We start from the raw sequence: 19,485 nt of genomic DNA, 5'->3' as shown, positions 1-19,485 counted from the left end.
GATTTATTATATTAAAATGTATACTATATTTCACTATTAATATAAATACACATTTGCCATAAGTTCTAAAAATGTATTTTAACAATCTGATAGACATTCATTTTAAACCTTTAGATTATTTAGCATATAATAAATTTGTAATTATATATTTTTATTTTTTTTATTTCATTAGAGCTTGCACGTAGCACCTTTAGACCTCTCTAAAAACCAGCCTTAGAGTTGCATATCATTTATTTTGAAAGAAAGCATCACTTAATATAAATTATAATATAATTACTTTGTGATAAGGTACACTACTAGAGTAGAATAGTACTGTACAACTATTTACATATGTACACGTTTCTACTGAATAATTAATTTTAGAATTTTTTAACCAAAGCAATAGCAGTGTGTTCAGTAAATAATAGTTTTAGCTGTGAGAATGAATACTGTAGATAAAAGTTAGTGTCATTCATTAACAATTCATTTAGAATCAATATAACCCAAATTATGGAATAAAAGAGAATAGTCACTCACATTATTAGTTCTTTAGTTTACTTTAATGCCTAGCAGAGCGGTCATTATTGCAGTTCCTATGCCATTTAGTCATTTGGCCTGCATACAAAAGTAGAGCATAACTACTTTCAGCACTCCCTGCTTCTTTTCATTCAGCAGACCTGTTCTCTGCTTTCTTGCACACATAGACCGGGTTGCCTAAAATCCCCCCCAAAAAATCCCAGTGAATTTTTGTTGGCTTGTCCTAACATTTAAACTTTGTTTCAATCCCAGTCATTATAGCACCATGTTTCCACCGGACACCAATGTTTTCCTAGCGGCTGTAATGACTGCTTTTGGCCATGATCTTCATCCTTCTGTCCTGCAGATGGGGGGTCTCTGCACTTAGTCTGCTCTCATTGCCATATAGAATAGCAGATTTTTCCAGTTGGTCCTCCACCACCCACGCAAAAGAGCCACTTCTGTCCAGGCTCCAAAAAGGTTGTGGTTGTTGCACCAGGCCAGACTTCATTAGTTAAATGAGGTTATTTTCACTCAGATTTAAAAGCTATTTCTGCTAGAATGCAGCACCACCATTGGGTAAAGGGTGCAGTTAAGAAAATGGGCTTATATCCCATTTAAGGCTTAGATGTGGTTGCAGATCTGTAGGAACAACTCTAGAACCACATCAAAGCCATAAATTCTGAGGAAGGCAAGCTGACAGATACATGGCCAATCTTTTTACAGATGTTTCCTAGTTTACCGATGGCCATTAGTGCGCTTAGCTCGCTCCAGGGCCTTTATGGGCCCGATGTGTAAATTGCCAGTACAAGTCAGACCTTTTCTTACGGAGGTCATTGAGGGGAAAAAAGCCACTCTGAAGCACTCAGCTTGTCCTCTGGAACAAAGTCACGTCTGCGGCCCACCATTTGCACATGGTAAATTAAGCAGTGCTGCGTCATTATGCGAGAGCACTGAGAGAGAGCCACAAATTGCCCAGAACAGAGTAAAGAGCCTTATTTATAGTCACCACCAGAGCTGAAAGCCAGTGCTGCACTAATAGAGCAATCTGTATTCTTAATGGTAATGCCTCAGTTCGTTTGTTCCATTTGGCTTGGTACAGGTGCATTAAAGGGTCTCGTTGAACAGATCCAGCTGAGCGGGTACAGAGAGCATGAGCACAGCACGCCCTCTGCTGAACACAGAGCCAAGAGCACGAAATGCTGACATAGAAAAAGACCTTCAAAATAATTGTCCAAATGCAACTTCATATGAATCTCAAAATAAAGGTTACATAGTTACACTCTGAAGAGCTGCAGTATGTTTTGTAATCTCAAATATATATTATGAATAAATAGTGTCATGATTATGTAATGTATAAATTGGTATAAAATATTTTAATCTGGGCCTGCAGTGACAGGAAACATAAATTAAAGACTTAACATCACATTCTAGAAACAATCTTGCATTTTTCTGTTTTAAAATATGCTAAAAGGAATAAGAAAATATAGACAGACACATTTTTTCTCTTGACCCAAATGTGGTCAATTAGGAAAATTGTGTTTACACTCCAGAGTTAGCTTCTTTTGCTAATGTAGCTACTGTAACATGAAAGGAAGATTAGCAGGATGCACATTGCATTGGAAAAAAATAAATAAATCACACCATCGTCCCTAAAATTATATAGTGTAATGTTTTATTTCAAGGGTGATGTGAGGTTTAATGGAGACCATAAATGCAAATCAATTTCTGTTATTCTCTAAGGCACGGCATGTTTAAAATATTTTAAATAAACATAAATAAATCTCCTTGTCTTCAATGGATGAAATCATATCTATGTTAAGACTAGATGTTTATCATGTGACAGCTGTGGGAATTCAAACTCAACCAACATCAGAGCTCAAACAGTGGGAACTTTGAGACTGATGTAGTGGAATTTTCTGCTCACAAGCTCATCAGTCACAATCAATATAGCACAGAGCCATTTTTAATCAAGAAGCAGTAATTATCAGTCTGCGTCTATGGACTAATGAAACAGTGCTCCAATATGCCTGCAGCTACAAAAATGGAAAACAGTTAATTAAGTTCTATTTCATGAGACCAGTGGGTTCTCTCGTTGGTTCGCGTTCCAGCAGAATCCCAGCATTCTCTGAGCTTAACTGTTTTTGTTGTCTATTTGAAAGAACATTTAAAGGTTCTACATGTGCTGCAGCAAAAAATAACCAGTAGTAACTGCTCAGAAAAATAGACCTGTTAACTAAGAACTTTAAGGAAATTTCTAAAATAATGACAACAAAAGTAGCAATATTTGGACTTACTTCATTATGTTGTGCATAGCTTGCTTTATTGCAGACCTTGGTGACCGTATTTAAAGTACTGCATAGGAAATCACAATGTGTACAGCCTAGATTTCTGTTTGAGCAAATTGATTACATGTCAGATGTGCAGTACACCGATCAGCCATAACATTAAAACCACCTGCCTAATATCGTGTGGGTCCCTCTTGTACCACCAAAACAGGCTGGCTCTGTTAAGGTATGGACTCCACCTCAAAAGGTGTGTTGTGTTTTCTGACTCAAGGATTTATTGCATTTGGCAGACACCCATATCCAGAGTGAATTACAATTGTCTCATTTGTGCAACTGATAGTTAATGGCCTTAAGGGCCTAGGAGTGGCAGCTTGGTGGTGCTGGGATTTTAACTCAAAGTCCAAATCCTTACCCATTGATCTACCACTTCCCACACTAACAGCAGATCTTTTAAGTGTAAGTTGTACTGTAAGTTGTGTTAACCAAGTTGTGAGGCCATTGTCTTTATGGAGGGGATTTGTTTGTCCAGCACATCTCACAGATGATTGATAAGATTGGGATGTGAGGAATATTGAAGCAATGTCAACACCTTGTTCCTTAAAGACCTCCTGAACAATTTTTACAGTGTGGCAGGGCTCATTAGCCTGCTGAAAGAGGCCACTGTCATTCAGGAATACTCTTGCCATGGAGGGGCGTACTTGGTCTGTGAAAATGTTTCGGTAGTTGCTCGTGTCCAAGTAAAATCCTCATGAATGAAAGGATTTAAGGTTTCTCTGCAGGCCATTGCACATAAAATCAGAGCCCCATTAGCAGGAAGCTGTGCTGCACTGTGTGTTCTTAAACTTTTCTATCATAGCCTGCATTAATGTTTTTAGTAATTTGGGCTGTGCTGTGGGATCGAATCAGACAAGCTAGCATTTCCTTTAACGTGCATCATTGAGACTTCAATGCCCATGACACTGCCTTCAGGTCACCTTTGTCCTTCCTTCAAACACTTTTGTTAAGTACTAACCACTGCATACCATGTACACTCCACAAATCGTACTTTTTTTCATTTTTTCTGCTTAAAAAAAAACAAACAACTTTGAGAATTTATCTTAATTTGCTGCCTAATATATTCCAGACTCTGCCAGGTGCCATTCCGATACAACCACCAATAGGATTTACATCACCTGTCAGTTTTTATTGTAATGGCTGATCGGTATAATTCCCATGCCTTGGATTGTTTTGGATTGTCAAAGCAGGAGTCATCATTTCACATCTATTCATCCACCTTTTCAGAGAACTGACTCACGATCACGTGTTGCAGCCATTGGTGATTCAGGTCAGCCCTAAAACTTTACTCTTTAAATTTCCCAGTAAAACAAATGTCATTATTGTAACAGAGGATGCTTAGTGATAGTCAAAACATAGCCTTGTGGATAAGGAAAGCTTTAAAATGCCAACTAATATTTATAGACAGAATCAGCCTACAGACATCCATCATACAGCTCAGTTTGTACATGTCAGGGATTTTCATCAAAGTCCAAAAGTACAGTGAATCTGCAGTTTGTTCCACTCCTTTAGTTCAGAACACAAGGCCAAACTCTTGCTGCTGCACCCTGCCACAGATATCCATCATCAGAATTTATTTCAGGTGCGTCTCCCACTATGGAGAGCAGTGATTTCTACACTGGCCGCAGCAGAGAGGTGCGCGTTAACCTGAAAGGCAAAGAGCACAGACAGGCCAGACTGTAAAATTAGAAACTTAGCAATGTGTTTCAACCCACTTGAGGACACAAGACTGGTATGTTTTATTACAGGTCTTTATTTTATAAGATTTAGAAACTAAAGTGAGGGGAAAATGACAAACTTTCCCTGACAGGTCAGCCTTGGCCAGCTTCCTCTTCAGATGTTTGAACACACATTTATAACTTTGTGTAACATTACACTAGAAACTTGTATTTCACTTATTTTTTATATTACTCAGTAATAAAATGTTTTAATGAATGGCTTCATAGTCTCCTACCTGTACAGGGCGCCAGAGACTAATTAGTTGAAAGCCCTGTTTGGGAGTTTAGTAAAGCAATAAAATCAGAGGCAGGTTGTGCATTTCACACCTAAGCCTACTGTCGTGTCCTACCTGAACCAATCCACCTCTTAATGCCATCATTATGATATCACGGTTATAGAAACCATCAACAATATAGAGAAGTGCAGTATAACAGAGCGCTGCATCACTGACGGGTATCTCATGCAGCGAGAATGAATGCTGTTACTAAAGCAAGAAACTCAATGAACAAAATTCAGCAAGCCTCCTTTCACTACAGCCACAGCTGCACTGCCCGCATACATCATCAATATATTAAACTCGTAAAACGACCCCAGTTTTTCAGTGCATTTTTTGCCTTTTCTGTGCATAAACTGTGTTGATCTGACCTTTCCTCACAATGACCCATTTTTCTTAAAAAGTCTGTACTGTAAATGAAAATGTATATCTTCACCCAAATCAATTTCTTCTCCTCAGTCAGTAATTGCGGAACAAAAAAACAGCTATTGCATCCACACCCGTTTATATTTGAGCTTGTGCAGTTTGCTACAGACTGCATCTGACTGGTTAAAGCAACAGCTTCAAGCTGCAAAGATTTGAATCTAACAAGAGCCCACGCTGTTTGTTTCTGCTGGCCTTACGGCACTATGTGATGTGACATCTGGAATTTGATTGGATAGAAACTCTACAAAAAACTTGCACACAGTAGCACAGCAGTGCACAGATGAGAAATGCTATGAAAGAAAGAGAATGGACTGTTGAGTGATTTAATAAATATTCATGGACAAAAATAAATAAAAATGCAAGCCAGTGAATCTGATAGAGTTTAGGCCAGCAGAGGAGGCCTTGTTGGCCCTGATGGTCCATTCCCGGATTAAAATAGTACCCACGTCAAGGGATCTGCATTTGAACACAGTGACTTAGTTGTTCAGCTAGTGAATAGAGGAGTGTTGATGCAAGTCATCCTTTTGTCTCTTGACAGATAGTGCATCAAGTTTTGCCATGCTAGAGGCGAATTGTTCAGAGAAGGGTTAAATAAGTACCTTTAGGTAGGCGGGGAATGGTCTGCTGTGGGCAGAACAGAAAACCTGTGGAGAAAACTGCATTTAGGTGATGTGGAAAATCTTGTAGAGATTCTAGATCAACTGTAAAAGTAACGCAGAAGCAGGCATGGCAGGAGCGATTTGCTGTAGCTGAGTATTAAGAGGAGACCTCACTTGAGTGTCTTCAGTGGACAGAAATGTCCACAAAGCCAATACTTACACTCTTTTTCATCATTTTTCATTTTTAGTACAGTTATAATTAAATTTCTTATGATTTTTTATGATCCGTATTTAATTTCGTATTTTCGTATTTCATTTCGAAACAAGAGACTGCCCCAGCACTTTCTGTTGTGTATGAGAAGAGGTATTATGTATCAAATGGAAAATAAATATTCTATTTTATTCTATTCCGAGTTGAGAAGCTGCTATCTATAGGTCCAGGGTGACTTTATAGTCTCGAAACTTTACCATTCATCTCAAGTTAAAGGTTTCCACACCGCACACTCCAAGTGCTTTTACACACCACTCAATAAGGCCAAAAATAATCAGGAGGTTGGTTTAAATCTTAGCTGTAAAACAATTTAGCCTGTGTTTACGAGCCAACCCTTTCGCAATGGTTTATAAAAGATTTGCCTTCATTTAAAAAAAAAAAAAAAAAAGAAAAACTCCCACCAAGACTCCCAGGCATTAACTCTGTGACAGTTCAGGGTTTATTAAAATGCATTGAAGACAATTTTCACCAAGAAAACTTGAACAACAGAAACGAAAGCTGGTATCTGAAAAACACATGGCCTACAAAAGTAAGTGATGTTTTTCAGAGAATGAATTCTGACCATTTGGTTATGAAGGCACTATTAAACGTCGAGCTAGTTAGGGATCTGAGTATACAGGTCACAGTCAGGAAAATGAAGAAGTTCAGATGACTTCCAGTGATTTCTGTTTCTGGTGGCCACATCTCTTGGTATTCAGACGTCTCTCTGAGCAGCTTTTTTTTTTATCATTATCTTTTTTAAAACAGATACAGTAGCAAAAAATACTAAGTAAAAAAACACCACTGACTAAACATTTAGGTTTTGTTTGTTTTGTTGACAATCCAATGTTTCTCAACATCACACAAGATATCAGTGGTTTGTACTGCTTGTCCTCCGATGATAAAAAAAAAAAAAAAAAAAAAAAAAAAAAAAGATTTTCCACAATGGTCCACTGAAAATCCTCTGCTTTAAACCCAAACTGCAAAGCAAACAAAATTTGGGATTGTGAAACGCAATATAATCCTATCACTGCTTCATCTTTTTCTTCTCAGCACTCCAAAATTGAAAGTCAACATCTATGACTTGGTTTCTCTTCTAGCCATTTGGTCTGAGGGTATAAAATATGCATTATGTACATAATATGGAGGTTCAACTTGACCCTTTGAAGGGGCTTAATACTCACACTAAACACAGTATATGGCATTCTATCATAGAAGCCACACAAGCCAAAGAGGATGAGAAAAAAAAAAAAAAAAGGTGAGAACTTGTAATAATAAAATGGAAGGTGCTTTTGATGTGCTCCTGGCTGGTACAAAAAGTTTCAAGATTTTTTTCACCCTGTTGAGTTTTCCCTCTGATTTATCCTTTATCTTCTTTTTTGAAGGATTCCAAATGTTAAACAAAAGCTCCCCCCCCATGTGATAAATTTGTCCAGGCTGCCATACAATCTAAAAAAGAAAACTGCTGGACATCAAAGTACTCGAAATGTCCCTGGCATCACGGCTCGCTGTATAGTTTACATATTCTCCATCTCTACAATATAAACGGTGTTTTGGATCTACTGGATCGTGTACAGTATATACAGTGGAATTCCACTGTGCTATGACTGAGGTCATAAATCCACAAAGCAAACTTTTTCTATTTCCAAGAATGCCATTTTTCTACTCCAGACATTCGCCTCTCCTTGTCCTCCTTTGTGGTGCTGATGGAAAACACAGAGGTTAAAAGTCATGGATTCTCTCTCTCTTGTTTCAGTTCACTTTTGGATAGATCTTCTCGTAAAAAAAGTTCTGTGTTAGTACAAAGAGCTCTCCGTCTTTCTCTCGGACACCGTGAGCACGGACGAACTGGAACTGCTCGAGTGCAAACTCGTAGAACTCGTTCTCCATCTTCCAAACGTCTGACTGCTGCAGCTTGGAGATGGACTCCTTAGTCGGAGGCTTCTTCTCACTCGTCTTCCTCAGGTGGGACTTTTTACCTGTGAGACAAACGATTTCTGTTTGTGTGTGTTTAACAAGCACTGAAGCATAGACATTTTAATACAATTGATCGGAGATATTTTGGAAATGCACACACATCTATATAACTTTAAAAGTGCAGGTCAAAAAGGAAAAAGATCAAAATGGTTGTATCAATGCATAGATATAGAGAAGGCTACAAAAAAATCCATCCCTCCATAATACAAAAATGTAAATAGTGTGTAACAACAATGTCTAGGGCTGTCCAAACTAAGCATTCTAGGAAGAAGAACCTTGGTAAAAGAGGTGAGCAAGAACCCAATAGAGTGAACAAGAAAGGTCACTAAAAACTGAGCGTGAATAACACACAAGCCTGCCAACTGTAAAACAAAAAACTAACACAAAGAACTCCAGTAGGCACAGCGTTTGATACAATAATGCAGATAGACCATGAATTAACTTTTAAAAATGATCAATGGTGTGTTGATTATTTATTTAATCATTATTATTAATATTTGTATAAATGCTAGATGTACATGTGTCGTATATTCTATTTTAAATTGTTATTTATATTCTTATTTTATTGCACTTATATCAGAAATGTAAGTTTTATTTCTAAAGCTTTAACGTTTATTCTACTTTGTCTCACCATTTTTGTGTCACAGCCAAGTTGTTAAAAAAAAATTAATTGCCGCAATGTATAGAGTACGGTTTGGTGTGTTCAAAATATTTTCTTATTTGAATACCTACATATGTTTAATATTTGTACAATAATAAACTAATAGTAATAGAGAATGTCCAAAGCGCTTCAAAGCTATGATGTGATATTTAAAAAGTTAAACAGTTTGCTTAAAATGTATGACTTTTCCATTGCAACATCTATGTTATACAGTAGTTTTCTTATCTTTGTGGCCCGTATCCATAGACCCGAGCACTGTGTTACCTGTGCGGTAAAGATCAGTGGCTCCTCTAAAGAAACGGGGCAGTGCTGCCTCCAACATCATGATGAAGTCCTCCAGCTCCTCAGTCACCCCCACCAGTAGATACTCATTCACCAGGTTGTACTTGGCTTGCTCCAAAGCCCAGTGACTGCCTACATTCCTAAACACACACACACACACACACACACACACACACACACACACACACACACACACACACACACACACACACACACACACACACACACACACACACACACAGTGAGGAAAATAAGTATTTGAACACCCTGCTTTTTTGCAAGTTCTCCCACTTAGAAATCATGGAGGGGTCTGAAATTGTCATCGTAGGTGCATGTCCACTGTGAGAGACATAATCTAAAAAAAAATATCCAGAAATCACAATATATGATTTTTAAACTCTTTATTTGTATGATACAGCTGCAAATAAGTATATGAACACCTGTCTATCAGCTAGAATTCTGACCCTCAAAGACCTGTTAGTCTGCCTTTAAAATGTCCACCTCCACTACATTTATTATCCTAAATCAGATGCACCTGTTTGAGGTCGTTAGCTGCATAAAGACACCTGTCCACCCCATACAATCAGTAAGAATCCAACTACTAACATGGCCAAGACCAAAGAGCTGTCCAAAGACACTAGAGACAAAATTGTCTGGAAAGCTGGAAAGAGCTACAGGGAAATTGCCAAGCAGCTTTGTGAAAAAAGGTCCACTGTTGGAGGAGCTGGTCAATGACCTGAAAAGAGCTGGGACCACCGTTTCCAAGGTTACTTTTGGTAATACACTAAGACGTCATGGTTTGAAATCATGCATGGCACGGAAGGTTCCCCTGCTTAAACCAGCACATGTCCAGGCACGTCTTAAGTTTGCCAATGACCATTTGGATGATCCAGAGGAGTCATGGGAGAAAGTCATGTGGTCAGATGAGACCAAAATAGAACTTTTGGGTCATAATTCCACTGGAGGAAGAAGAATGATGAGTACCATCCCAAGAACACCATCCCTACTGTGAAGCATGGGGGTGGTAGCATCATGCTTTGGGGGTGTTTTTCTGCACATGGGACAGGGCGACTGCACTGTATTTAGGAGAGGATGACCGGGGCCATGTATTGCGAGATTTTGGGGAACAACCTCCTTCCCTCAGTTAGAGCATTGAAGATGGGTCGAGGCTGGGTCTTCCAACATGACAATGACCCGAAGCACACAGCCAGGATAACCAAGGAGTGGCTCTGTAAGAAGCATATCAAGGTTCTGGCGTGGCCTAGCCAGTCTCCAGACCTAAACCCAATAGAGAATCTTTGGAGGGAGCTCAAACTCCGTGTTTCTCAGCGACAGGCCAAAAACCTGACTGATCTAGAGAAGATCTGTGTGGAGGAGTGGGCCAAAATCCCTCCTGCAGTGTGTGCAAACCTGGTGAAAAACTACAGGAAACGTTTGACCTCTGTAATTGCAAACAAACAAATATTAACATTGACTTTCTCAGGTGTTCAAATACTTATTTGCAGCTGTATCATACAAATAAATAGTTTAAAAATCATACATTGTGATTTCTGGATTTTTTTTTTTTAGATTATGTCTCTCACAGTGGACATGCACCTACGATGACAATTTCAGACCCCTCCATGATTTCTAAGTGGGAGAACTTGCAAAATAGTAGGGTGTTCAAATACTTATTTTCCTCACTGTATACATACATATATATATATATATATATATATATATACAGTGAGGAAAATAAGTATTTGAACACCCTGCAATTTTGCAAGTTCTCCCACTTAGAAATCATGGAGGGGTCTGAAATTGTCATCGTAGGTGCATGTCCACTGTAAGAGACATAATCTAAAAAAAAAATCCAGAAATCCCATGGTATGATTTTTTTTAACTATTTATTTGTATGATACAGCTGCAAATAAGTATTTGAACACCTGAGAAAGTCAATGTTAATATTTGGTACAGTAGCCTTTGTTTGCAATTACAGAGTTCAAACGTTTCCTGTAGTTTTTCACCAGGTTTGCACACACTGCAGGAGGGATTTTGGCCCACTCCTCCACACAGATCTTCTCTAGATCAGTCAGGTTTCTGGCCTGTCGCTGAGAAACACGGAGTTTGAGCTCCCTCCAAAGATTCTCTATTGGGTTTAGGTCTGGAGACTGGCTAGGCCACGCCAGAACCTTGATATGCTTCTTACAGAGCCACTCCTTGGTTATCCTGGCTGTGTGCTTCGGGTCATTGTCATGTTGGAAGACCCAGCCTCGACCCATCTTCAATGCTCTAACTGAGGGAAGGAGGTTGTTCTCCAAAATCTCGCAATACATGGCCCCGGTCATCCTCTCCTTAATACAGTGCAGTCACCCTGTCCCATGTGCAGAAAAACACCCCCAAAGCATGATGCTACCACCCCCATGCTTCACAGTAGGGATGGTGTTCTTGGGATGGTACTCATCATTCTTCTTCCTCCAAACACGTTTAGTGGAATTATGACCCAAAAGTTCTATTTTGGTCTCATCTGACCACATGACTTTCTCCCATGACTCCTCTGGATCATCCAAATGGTCATTGGCAAACTTAAGACGTGCCTGGACATGTGCTGGTTTAAGCAGGGGAACCTTCCGTGCCATGCATGATTTCAAACCATGACGTCTTAGTGTATTACCAACAGTAACCTTGGAAACGGTGGTCCCAGCTCTTTTCAGGTCATTGACCAGCTCCTCCCATGTAGTTCTGGGCTGATTTCTCACCTTCCTTAGGATCATTGAGACCCCACGAGGTGAGATCTTGCATGAAGCCCCAGTCCGAGGGAGATTGACAGTCATGTTTAGCTTCTTCCATTTTCTAATGATTGCTCCAACAGTGGACCTTTTTTCACCAAGCTGCTTGGCAATTTCCCCGTAGCCCTTTCCAGCCTTGTGGAGGTGTACAATTTTGTCTCTAGTGTCTTTGGACAGCTCTTTGGTCTTGGCCATGTTAGTAGTTGGATTCTTACTGATTGTATGGGGTGGACAGGTGTCTTTATGCAGCTAACGACCTCAAACAGGTGCATCTAATTTAGGATAATAAATGTAGTGGAGGTGGACATTTTAAAGGCAGACTAACAGGTCTTTGGGGGTCAGAATTCTAGCTGATAGACAGGTGTTCAAATATTTATTTGCAGCTGTATCATACAAATAAATAGTTTAAAAATCATATATTGTGATTTCTGGATTTTTTTTTTTAGATTATGTCTCTCACAGTGGACATGCACCTACGATGACAATTTCAGACCCCTCCATGATTTCTAAGTGGGAGAACTTGCAAAATAGCAGGGTGTTCAAATACTTATTTTCCTCACTGTATATATATATATATATATATATATATATATATATATATATATATATATATATATATATATATATATATATATATATATATATATATATATATGTATATGTATACAGTGAGGAAAATAAGTATTTGAACACCCTACTATTTTGCAAGTTCTCCCACTTACATATACATATACCCACTTATACATATACATATATATATATACACAAACACACACTATCACCACTGTTCAACTTCAACTTCATGATGACATGAGGCTGCAATTTTACATTGTGGATTAATACCCACTATAGTTTCACATTGATATTTAACTCGTATTGGAGACTCCTTTTATAGATGCCTTCTCACGCATCACATTAACCTGTCAACAATTTGACATTTGACTCAACAGCATGTGTTTAATGTGTATATTTAATTATGTGTAGCATCCATCATGCATGTCCCTGTAAATTAAAGACTAGTATTAATAAACTAGTTACTTAAGGAGCCATATTAAAATGAGTGCATTCATACAATAAGAATGTATGATTTGCCTTACAGCCAACTCTACTGCCAGAGCTACAGAGAAAATAAATTAACATCTGCTGACCAATCACAATCAAGATTTCAAAAGCAATGTGTGGGATGAAAAAGCAAAGAGATCAGCACCAATCAATGATTTTAAAAAATGTAGTATCACGTGAAATCCTGAGAATCACGGAAAAAAAAAAACAAGATATCTACTAATATGTATTAGTATCTGTCTTCCATCCGATCTTGTCTTATTTAAAAAATAAAAAATCCCTACCAGCACTCAGACGAATGTCCGCAGAAAAATGGAATCTGAAGCCAGAGTTTCTCTGGAGCACAGTCAGAGCCCCCTGATGCCACACACTCATCAAATGTCTGAAAAGTGTACACACACACACACACACACACACACACACACACACACACACACACACACACACACACACACGAATACATGGAAACATTTTCTATTTTAGTCCTTCTCCATTTTTCTTTCTGCCCAATAATTTTTGAAAACATTCTGATCAAAAATAAAACTCAAAAATGTGTTCCTCATTTTTTATTTTTTTATTTTATTTTTTATTTTATTTCTCAGAAGTAGCAATAAAAAAAGAAAAGAAAAAAAAAAGTCTCCAACCTTTTTGTCTCCCTGCTTTCTCCGCCTCAGGCCGGGCCTGTAGTCATCACCAAAGCGCAGGAAGTAGTAGTAAGACACAAGGCGCTCAATAGGGTCACGAACGACATTAATGTAGATGGGCTTTGCCCTCACACTAAATCTGTAGCAAAAGCGAAGGTGTACATAAAAAAAAAGGTCCAATCTGACTGTATTGTTAATTTTTTAAATGTGATCTTTTAATTTTCAAATTTTCCCAGACTTCCCTTGACTTTTGTCTCATCAGCAACACAGTAGCCCGCACATTACTGCGATATCACCTTCAACCACAAGAGTGCAGCAACACCCCAGAAATTAAAGCTCCACCTCAACAGTCAGTTCTATAATCTACAACCTTTGAGCTAGCAAATATTTTATACCATCTTATGAGCCAGCAAAAACTAAACAATTAGTAAATATTAGAATTCATTTGTATGCAGTACTGAACTGCCTAATTCATGCTACATATATACATTATTATCTGTCCACAGCTGACACCATGTCCATCTTTTTTTTTTTATATCATATTTTTTGTTAAATAAAAGCCATACAGATGATATTCTAGCAAAGGCAATGTGTATATATAAAAAAAAAAAAAAATCAATAATTTTTTTATGAGTCAAGTGATGTAAGTCACAAATTGTTTGAATACCCACTTGGTGAAATCCAGATATGCTACATGTCCATGGTAAAACCCTGGTTTCATCTCCTTCCAGGTCGTCACGTTCCTTACAAACCTCACCTGCAAAACACACGCACACACAAATAAAACACCATTGTTTTTAATCACAATCACAAAAGTAAAATTATGTCTGAAATTACAGGCATAGGTAACGTGCAGGACTTTATATGAATCCCTTTATACACACACACACACACACACACACACCCCCACACACACTAAATCTGAGCTCCATCTCTGCCTGAACACAAAGTCTCAGCTCAGTGAGCAGCTCACGGAGTGTGGAGACAAAGTCGACTGGATATTACCTCAGCAAAGCCACCCGCTAATGACACCTTCCTTCTCTCCATCACAGCCACTTATTTTTCGTGTTAGGGACAGAGGTGACAGGAATACAAATGCGCGCACACACACACACGCACACACACGCACACACACACAGGCTCACCACACAAACAAGCAAACACATTGGACAGACAGACAGACACATCAGACACCTAAACACGGGGCTAAACATGTACAAAATCTTTCAAAAAACTCGTAACATTATATACTATAGATTTATATAATAGATGTTTGTGTATATATGTATAAATGGGGGTGTTCAAATCAAACCGGGACTTAATTTTACAGGTATAAAAAAGGATGCTAGCATGGCAGTGCTACACGCAGTAGTAAGTGGCTAGTGTGTCCTATTACTTATAGGTGGCGCACATGTCGCGGGCCAGTCCAGAGACCGTTAATAAAGATGGCAGACAACAGTGTTAGTGCGTGCATCGAACAGCGTGTGGTGATGAAGTTTCATGTGAACAAAAGCCTAAAAGCAGCAGTTATCTACAGAAGACATCAAGCACGGCACGGTGACGAGACGCTCAGAAAAAAAGTTAAACATTTAAATGGTGTAAACGTTTCAAAGATGGCCATATGTCCAACAGTGATGATTCCGGTCGTGGTGGTTCCCAGCCAACAGCAGTCATTCCTGTGAACAGTCAGCATGTGCAACGCCTGATCTTGGCTAATCGACAAGTTCCTTGAGGATTATTTCAGCACTGGTGACAAAGTTTTGCAGGCTATCCTGGCATATATATATATATATATATATATATATATATATATATATATATATATATATATATATATATATATATATATATATATATATACATACAGTGAGGAAAATAAGTATTTGAACACCCTGCTATTTTGCAAGTTCTCCCACTTAGAAATCATGGAGGGGTTTGAAATTGTCATCGTAGGTGCATGTCCACTGTGAGAGACATAATCTAAAAAAAAAAATCCAGAAATCACAATGTATGATTTTTTAACTATTTATTTGTATGATACAGCTGCAAATAAGTATTTGAACACCTGAGAAAGTCAATGTTAATATTTGGTACAGGAGCCTTTGTTTGCAATTACAGAGGTCAAACGTTTCCTGTAGTTTTTCACCAGGTTTGCACACACTGCAGGAGGGATTTTGGCCCACTCCTCCACACAGATCTTCTCTAGATCAGTCAGGTTTCTGGCCTGTCGCTGAGAAACACAGAGTTTGAGCTCCCTCCAAAGATTCTCTATTGGGAGACTGGCTAGACCATGCCAGAACCTTGATATGCTTCTTACAGAGCCACTCCTTGGTTATCCTGGCTGTGTGCTTCGGGTCATTGTCATGTTGGAAGACCCAGCCTCGACCCATCTTCAATGCTCTAACTAAGGGAAGGAGGTTGTTCCCCAAAATCTCACAATACATGGCCCCGGTCATCCTCTCCTTAATACAGTGCAGTCGCCCTGTCCCATGTGCAGAGAAACACCCCCAAAACATGATGCTACCACCCCCATGCTTCACAGTAGGGATGGTGTTCTTGGGATGGTACTCATCATTCTTCTTCCTGCAAACACGTTTAGTGGAATTATGACCCAAAAGTTCTATTTTGGTCTCATCTGACCACATGACTTTCTCCCATGACTCCTCTGGATCATCCAAATGGTCATTGGCAAACTTAAGACGTGCCTGCACATGTGCTGGTTTAAGCAGGGGAACCTTCCGTGCCATGCATGATTTCAAACCATGACGTCTTAGTGTATTACCAACAGTAACCTTGAAAACGGTGGTCCCAGCTATTTTCAGGTCATTGACCAGCTCCTCCCGTGTAGTTCTGGGCTGATTTCTTACCTTCTTAGGATCATTGAGACCCCACGAGGTGAGATCTTGCACGGAGCCCCAGTCCGAGGGAGATTGACAGTCATGTTTAGCGTCTTCTATTTTCTAATGATTGCTCCAACAGTGGACCTTTTTTCACCAAGCTGCTTGGCAATTTCCCTGTAGCTCTTTCCAGCCTTGTGGAGGTGTACAATTTTGTCTCTAGTGTCTTTGGACAGCTCTTTGGTCTTGGCCATGTTAGTAGTTGGATTCTTACTGATTGTATGGGGTGGACAGGTGTCTTTATACAGCTAACGACCTCAAACAGGTGCATCTATTTTAGGATATTAAATGTAGTGGAGGTGGACATTTTAAAGGCAGACTAACAGGTCTTTGAGGGTCAGAATTCTAGCTGATAGACAGGTGTTCATATACTTATTTGCAGCTGTATCATACAAATAAATAGTTTAAAAATCATATATTGTGATTTCTGGATTTTTTTTTTTTAGATTATGTCTCTCAAAGTGGACATGCACCTACGATGACAATTTCAGACCCCTCCATGATTTCTTAGTGGGAGAACTTGCAAAATAGCAGGGTGTTCAAATACTTATTTTCCTCACTGTATATATATATATATATATATATATATATATATATATATATATATATATATATATATATATATATATATATAAAAAATTTGAGTCATTATTATTGCTGTATTATTAATAACAATAATTGTTTATTATATAACACTGCAATTATTTATACCATTTTATACTAGCGTATTGTATCTTGTCGTCTCTAACAAAATGAAACGTGTGATCATCCTGTATAATCCTGATCAGCTCAAATCATTTAATCCAATAAATTCCAACCCTTACTTAAAAATATACAGGCTTATACATGGTCACTGCAAACTGTACCAAGCAAAAAGTCCTGCAAACTGTACCAAACATTTTAATATAAAACAATAACCCACATACAGTTTAAGACTGTAAGCCCATATATAACAATCAAAATGGGTTAAAATTGTGATTATACTAATGTACTAATCAGGTCTCAGCAACAAATAAATAAAAAAGGTTAAATGTTGTGATATTCTACTAGTGAAATGAAGGTAATACAATTTATTATGTTTGTGTTAAATTAAATAAATATATTTTTTTTAAAATAAATGATTGAAACATTTTCTTTTTTATTAATAAACAGACTCCTGCCAGTGAATCAATATAGCCTATACCATATACCGTATCAGTGGTTTTCTTTACCCTTTATATCTGTTTTAGGCAGGGTCTGTAAATTTAGTTTCGAAATGACATACAATGTTGAATCATATTATTTAATCATGTAAAGTATTATCCTGATGATTTACTAGAGCAGTAGATATACATTCATCTTCAGGGCCCAAGCAGACGTTGTTTACTGGATGACTTGTTTTTGAATGATTGAGTTTTTTATTCGATTCCATTCAATTTAAGTAGCATGTCAAACAGGTTAATAACTATAAGAACTCAATAATAAATACATTAACTCTGAGATCAGTGGGTCATGATTTCAATCACTGTAACAAAATTAGAAAAACACAACCCCCCCGGCTAAGTGTCACAAACCCCCCACGGAGTTATAAACCACTTTAATCAGATTTATAGTGAGTAAAACTGACATGTAAAAGTTACACTTTTCACAGACACTTTCTGTAAAGAAGTGGGGGGATAAAGAAGCCATTCCCAGATGTCTGTGAATCCTCACAGCAATATAAAAAAAGGAGAATTTATTGAACCATTAAACCAGAAGAAATACCTGCTATGCTTTCTCCCAGTCAGTCTTTGTGTCTCTCTCCACTTTAAACAAATAAACACTATACACAGAAAATTTTAATGATTCTGTGCAGCTGATTTAACCAACAGCATTTGCTGCCTCTCAATCAAACAGCAACTCTTTCATGGAATACTTCTGTATTTCCAGGCTCTTTATTCACCATGGAAATGGAATCAGTGATGAGGAATGTGTGACACAGAAAGCAGCAAAGACAAAGAGATGACTGCACTTGCATGACCTATTGTGGCCGAACTTGACACGTGGAGTCAAATACTCTTCTATATTGGGAATACAAGCTCCTGTTCGCAACCACTTGACTGTTGCCAACCTCCATCTTTTACCTATAGAGTCACATATTTCTCCCCTTAGCACTAGCAATCAGTGGGGTTGGGGGGGGGGGGGGGGGGGGTGGCAGTACTAGCATTATTAAAAAAGATAATTTTATCTCTGTGTGTGTGTGTGTGTGTGTGTGTGTGTGTGTGTGTGTGTGAGAGAGAGAGCGAGAGAGAGCGAGAGAGAGAAAAGGATTTCTCATTATAAACCGTAGTATACTGAAATGTTGGCTAAGCAACAACAACAAAAGAGTATGGCATGTGTCGCTACTTAACAGAAAGCCATTCCTCCATTTTCAATGCACCCTATGACCACAATCCCACCCACTTGTTTCTTTACACAACATTTTTTATATCAAAAACTAAAGTTATATATCACAAGGCTAATGAATTCGGAAATCATTTTTAGATAATTTAGATGAGGTTGGCAAACTGAAAGAACAAAATGACAAACTAACAGGTATCGTCATCAACAGGCAATCTACAGACAATTGTCCATCTTCCACTTCAGTGATTTGAATTTTTTTTTTTTTTGCCACACAGTTATTGCTCAGCCATCCCTGAATCCTTGTAGCTAAGCACAACCACCCCCCCACCCCCCCGTTCCAGCAATTAACTGTAGATATTAGCTCCTTTGTACCCGAATCTAAATGCACACACTTCGTGACACCACAAGACAGTTGCAATACTTATGCGTGAAGGCATCTGTTAGTTCTATAGGAGGTTTAGTTTGAAGTGTAATAATAACTATACTCGTGTTTATCCCCTTGAGAACATTGCAGCACCTGTACAGCACAAGGCTCATGCTATATAAAGAGTTGTTTCCTATTAATCTACCAGGTGTGAAGATAAAAAAAAAACGATGACCTATTTAGCTTGTTATGCACAAAGTAAACCCGCCACATTCACATAACTCAGAAAACAACTAAATCAGCAACTTCACAGATTTTTACTTAATAGTAAAACAATAAGCAGGTATTTCATTACACTTTAGCC

General features: G+C 38.3%; 1 protein-coding gene across 1 annotated transcript in view; it reads right to left on the bottom strand.

Moving 5' to 3' along the window:
• Positions 1 to 6,542: 6,542 nt before the first annotated feature.
• Positions 6,543 to 19,485, bottom strand: part of hs2st1b (heparan sulfate 2-O-sulfotransferase 1b) — a 106,256-nt gene continuing 93,313 nt past the window's right edge. Inside the window, exons 3-7 of the mRNA XM_083569911.1 lie at positions 14,171 to 14,256; positions 13,500 to 13,638; positions 13,140 to 13,237; positions 9,008 to 9,165; positions 6,543 to 8,084 (exon numbers count right to left, since the gene is read on the bottom strand). Coding sequence (XP_083426037.1) covers positions 7,858 to 8,084; positions 9,008 to 9,165; positions 13,140 to 13,237; positions 13,500 to 13,638; positions 14,171 to 14,256 — 708 coding nt within the window. The 3' untranslated portion in view covers positions 6,543 to 7,857. The remainder of the gene's footprint in view (positions 8,085 to 9,007; positions 9,166 to 13,139; positions 13,238 to 13,499; positions 13,639 to 14,170; positions 14,257 to 19,485) is intronic.

The sequence above is a fragment of the Silurus aristotelis genome (genome assembly GCF_946808225.1).
Source record: "Silurus aristotelis genome assembly, chromosome: 2".
Lineage (NCBI taxonomy): Eukaryota > Metazoa > Chordata > Actinopteri > Siluriformes > Siluridae > Silurus > Silurus aristotelis.
Note: the sequence above shows the minus strand (reverse complement) of the source record. Positions and strands in the feature narration are given on the sequence as shown.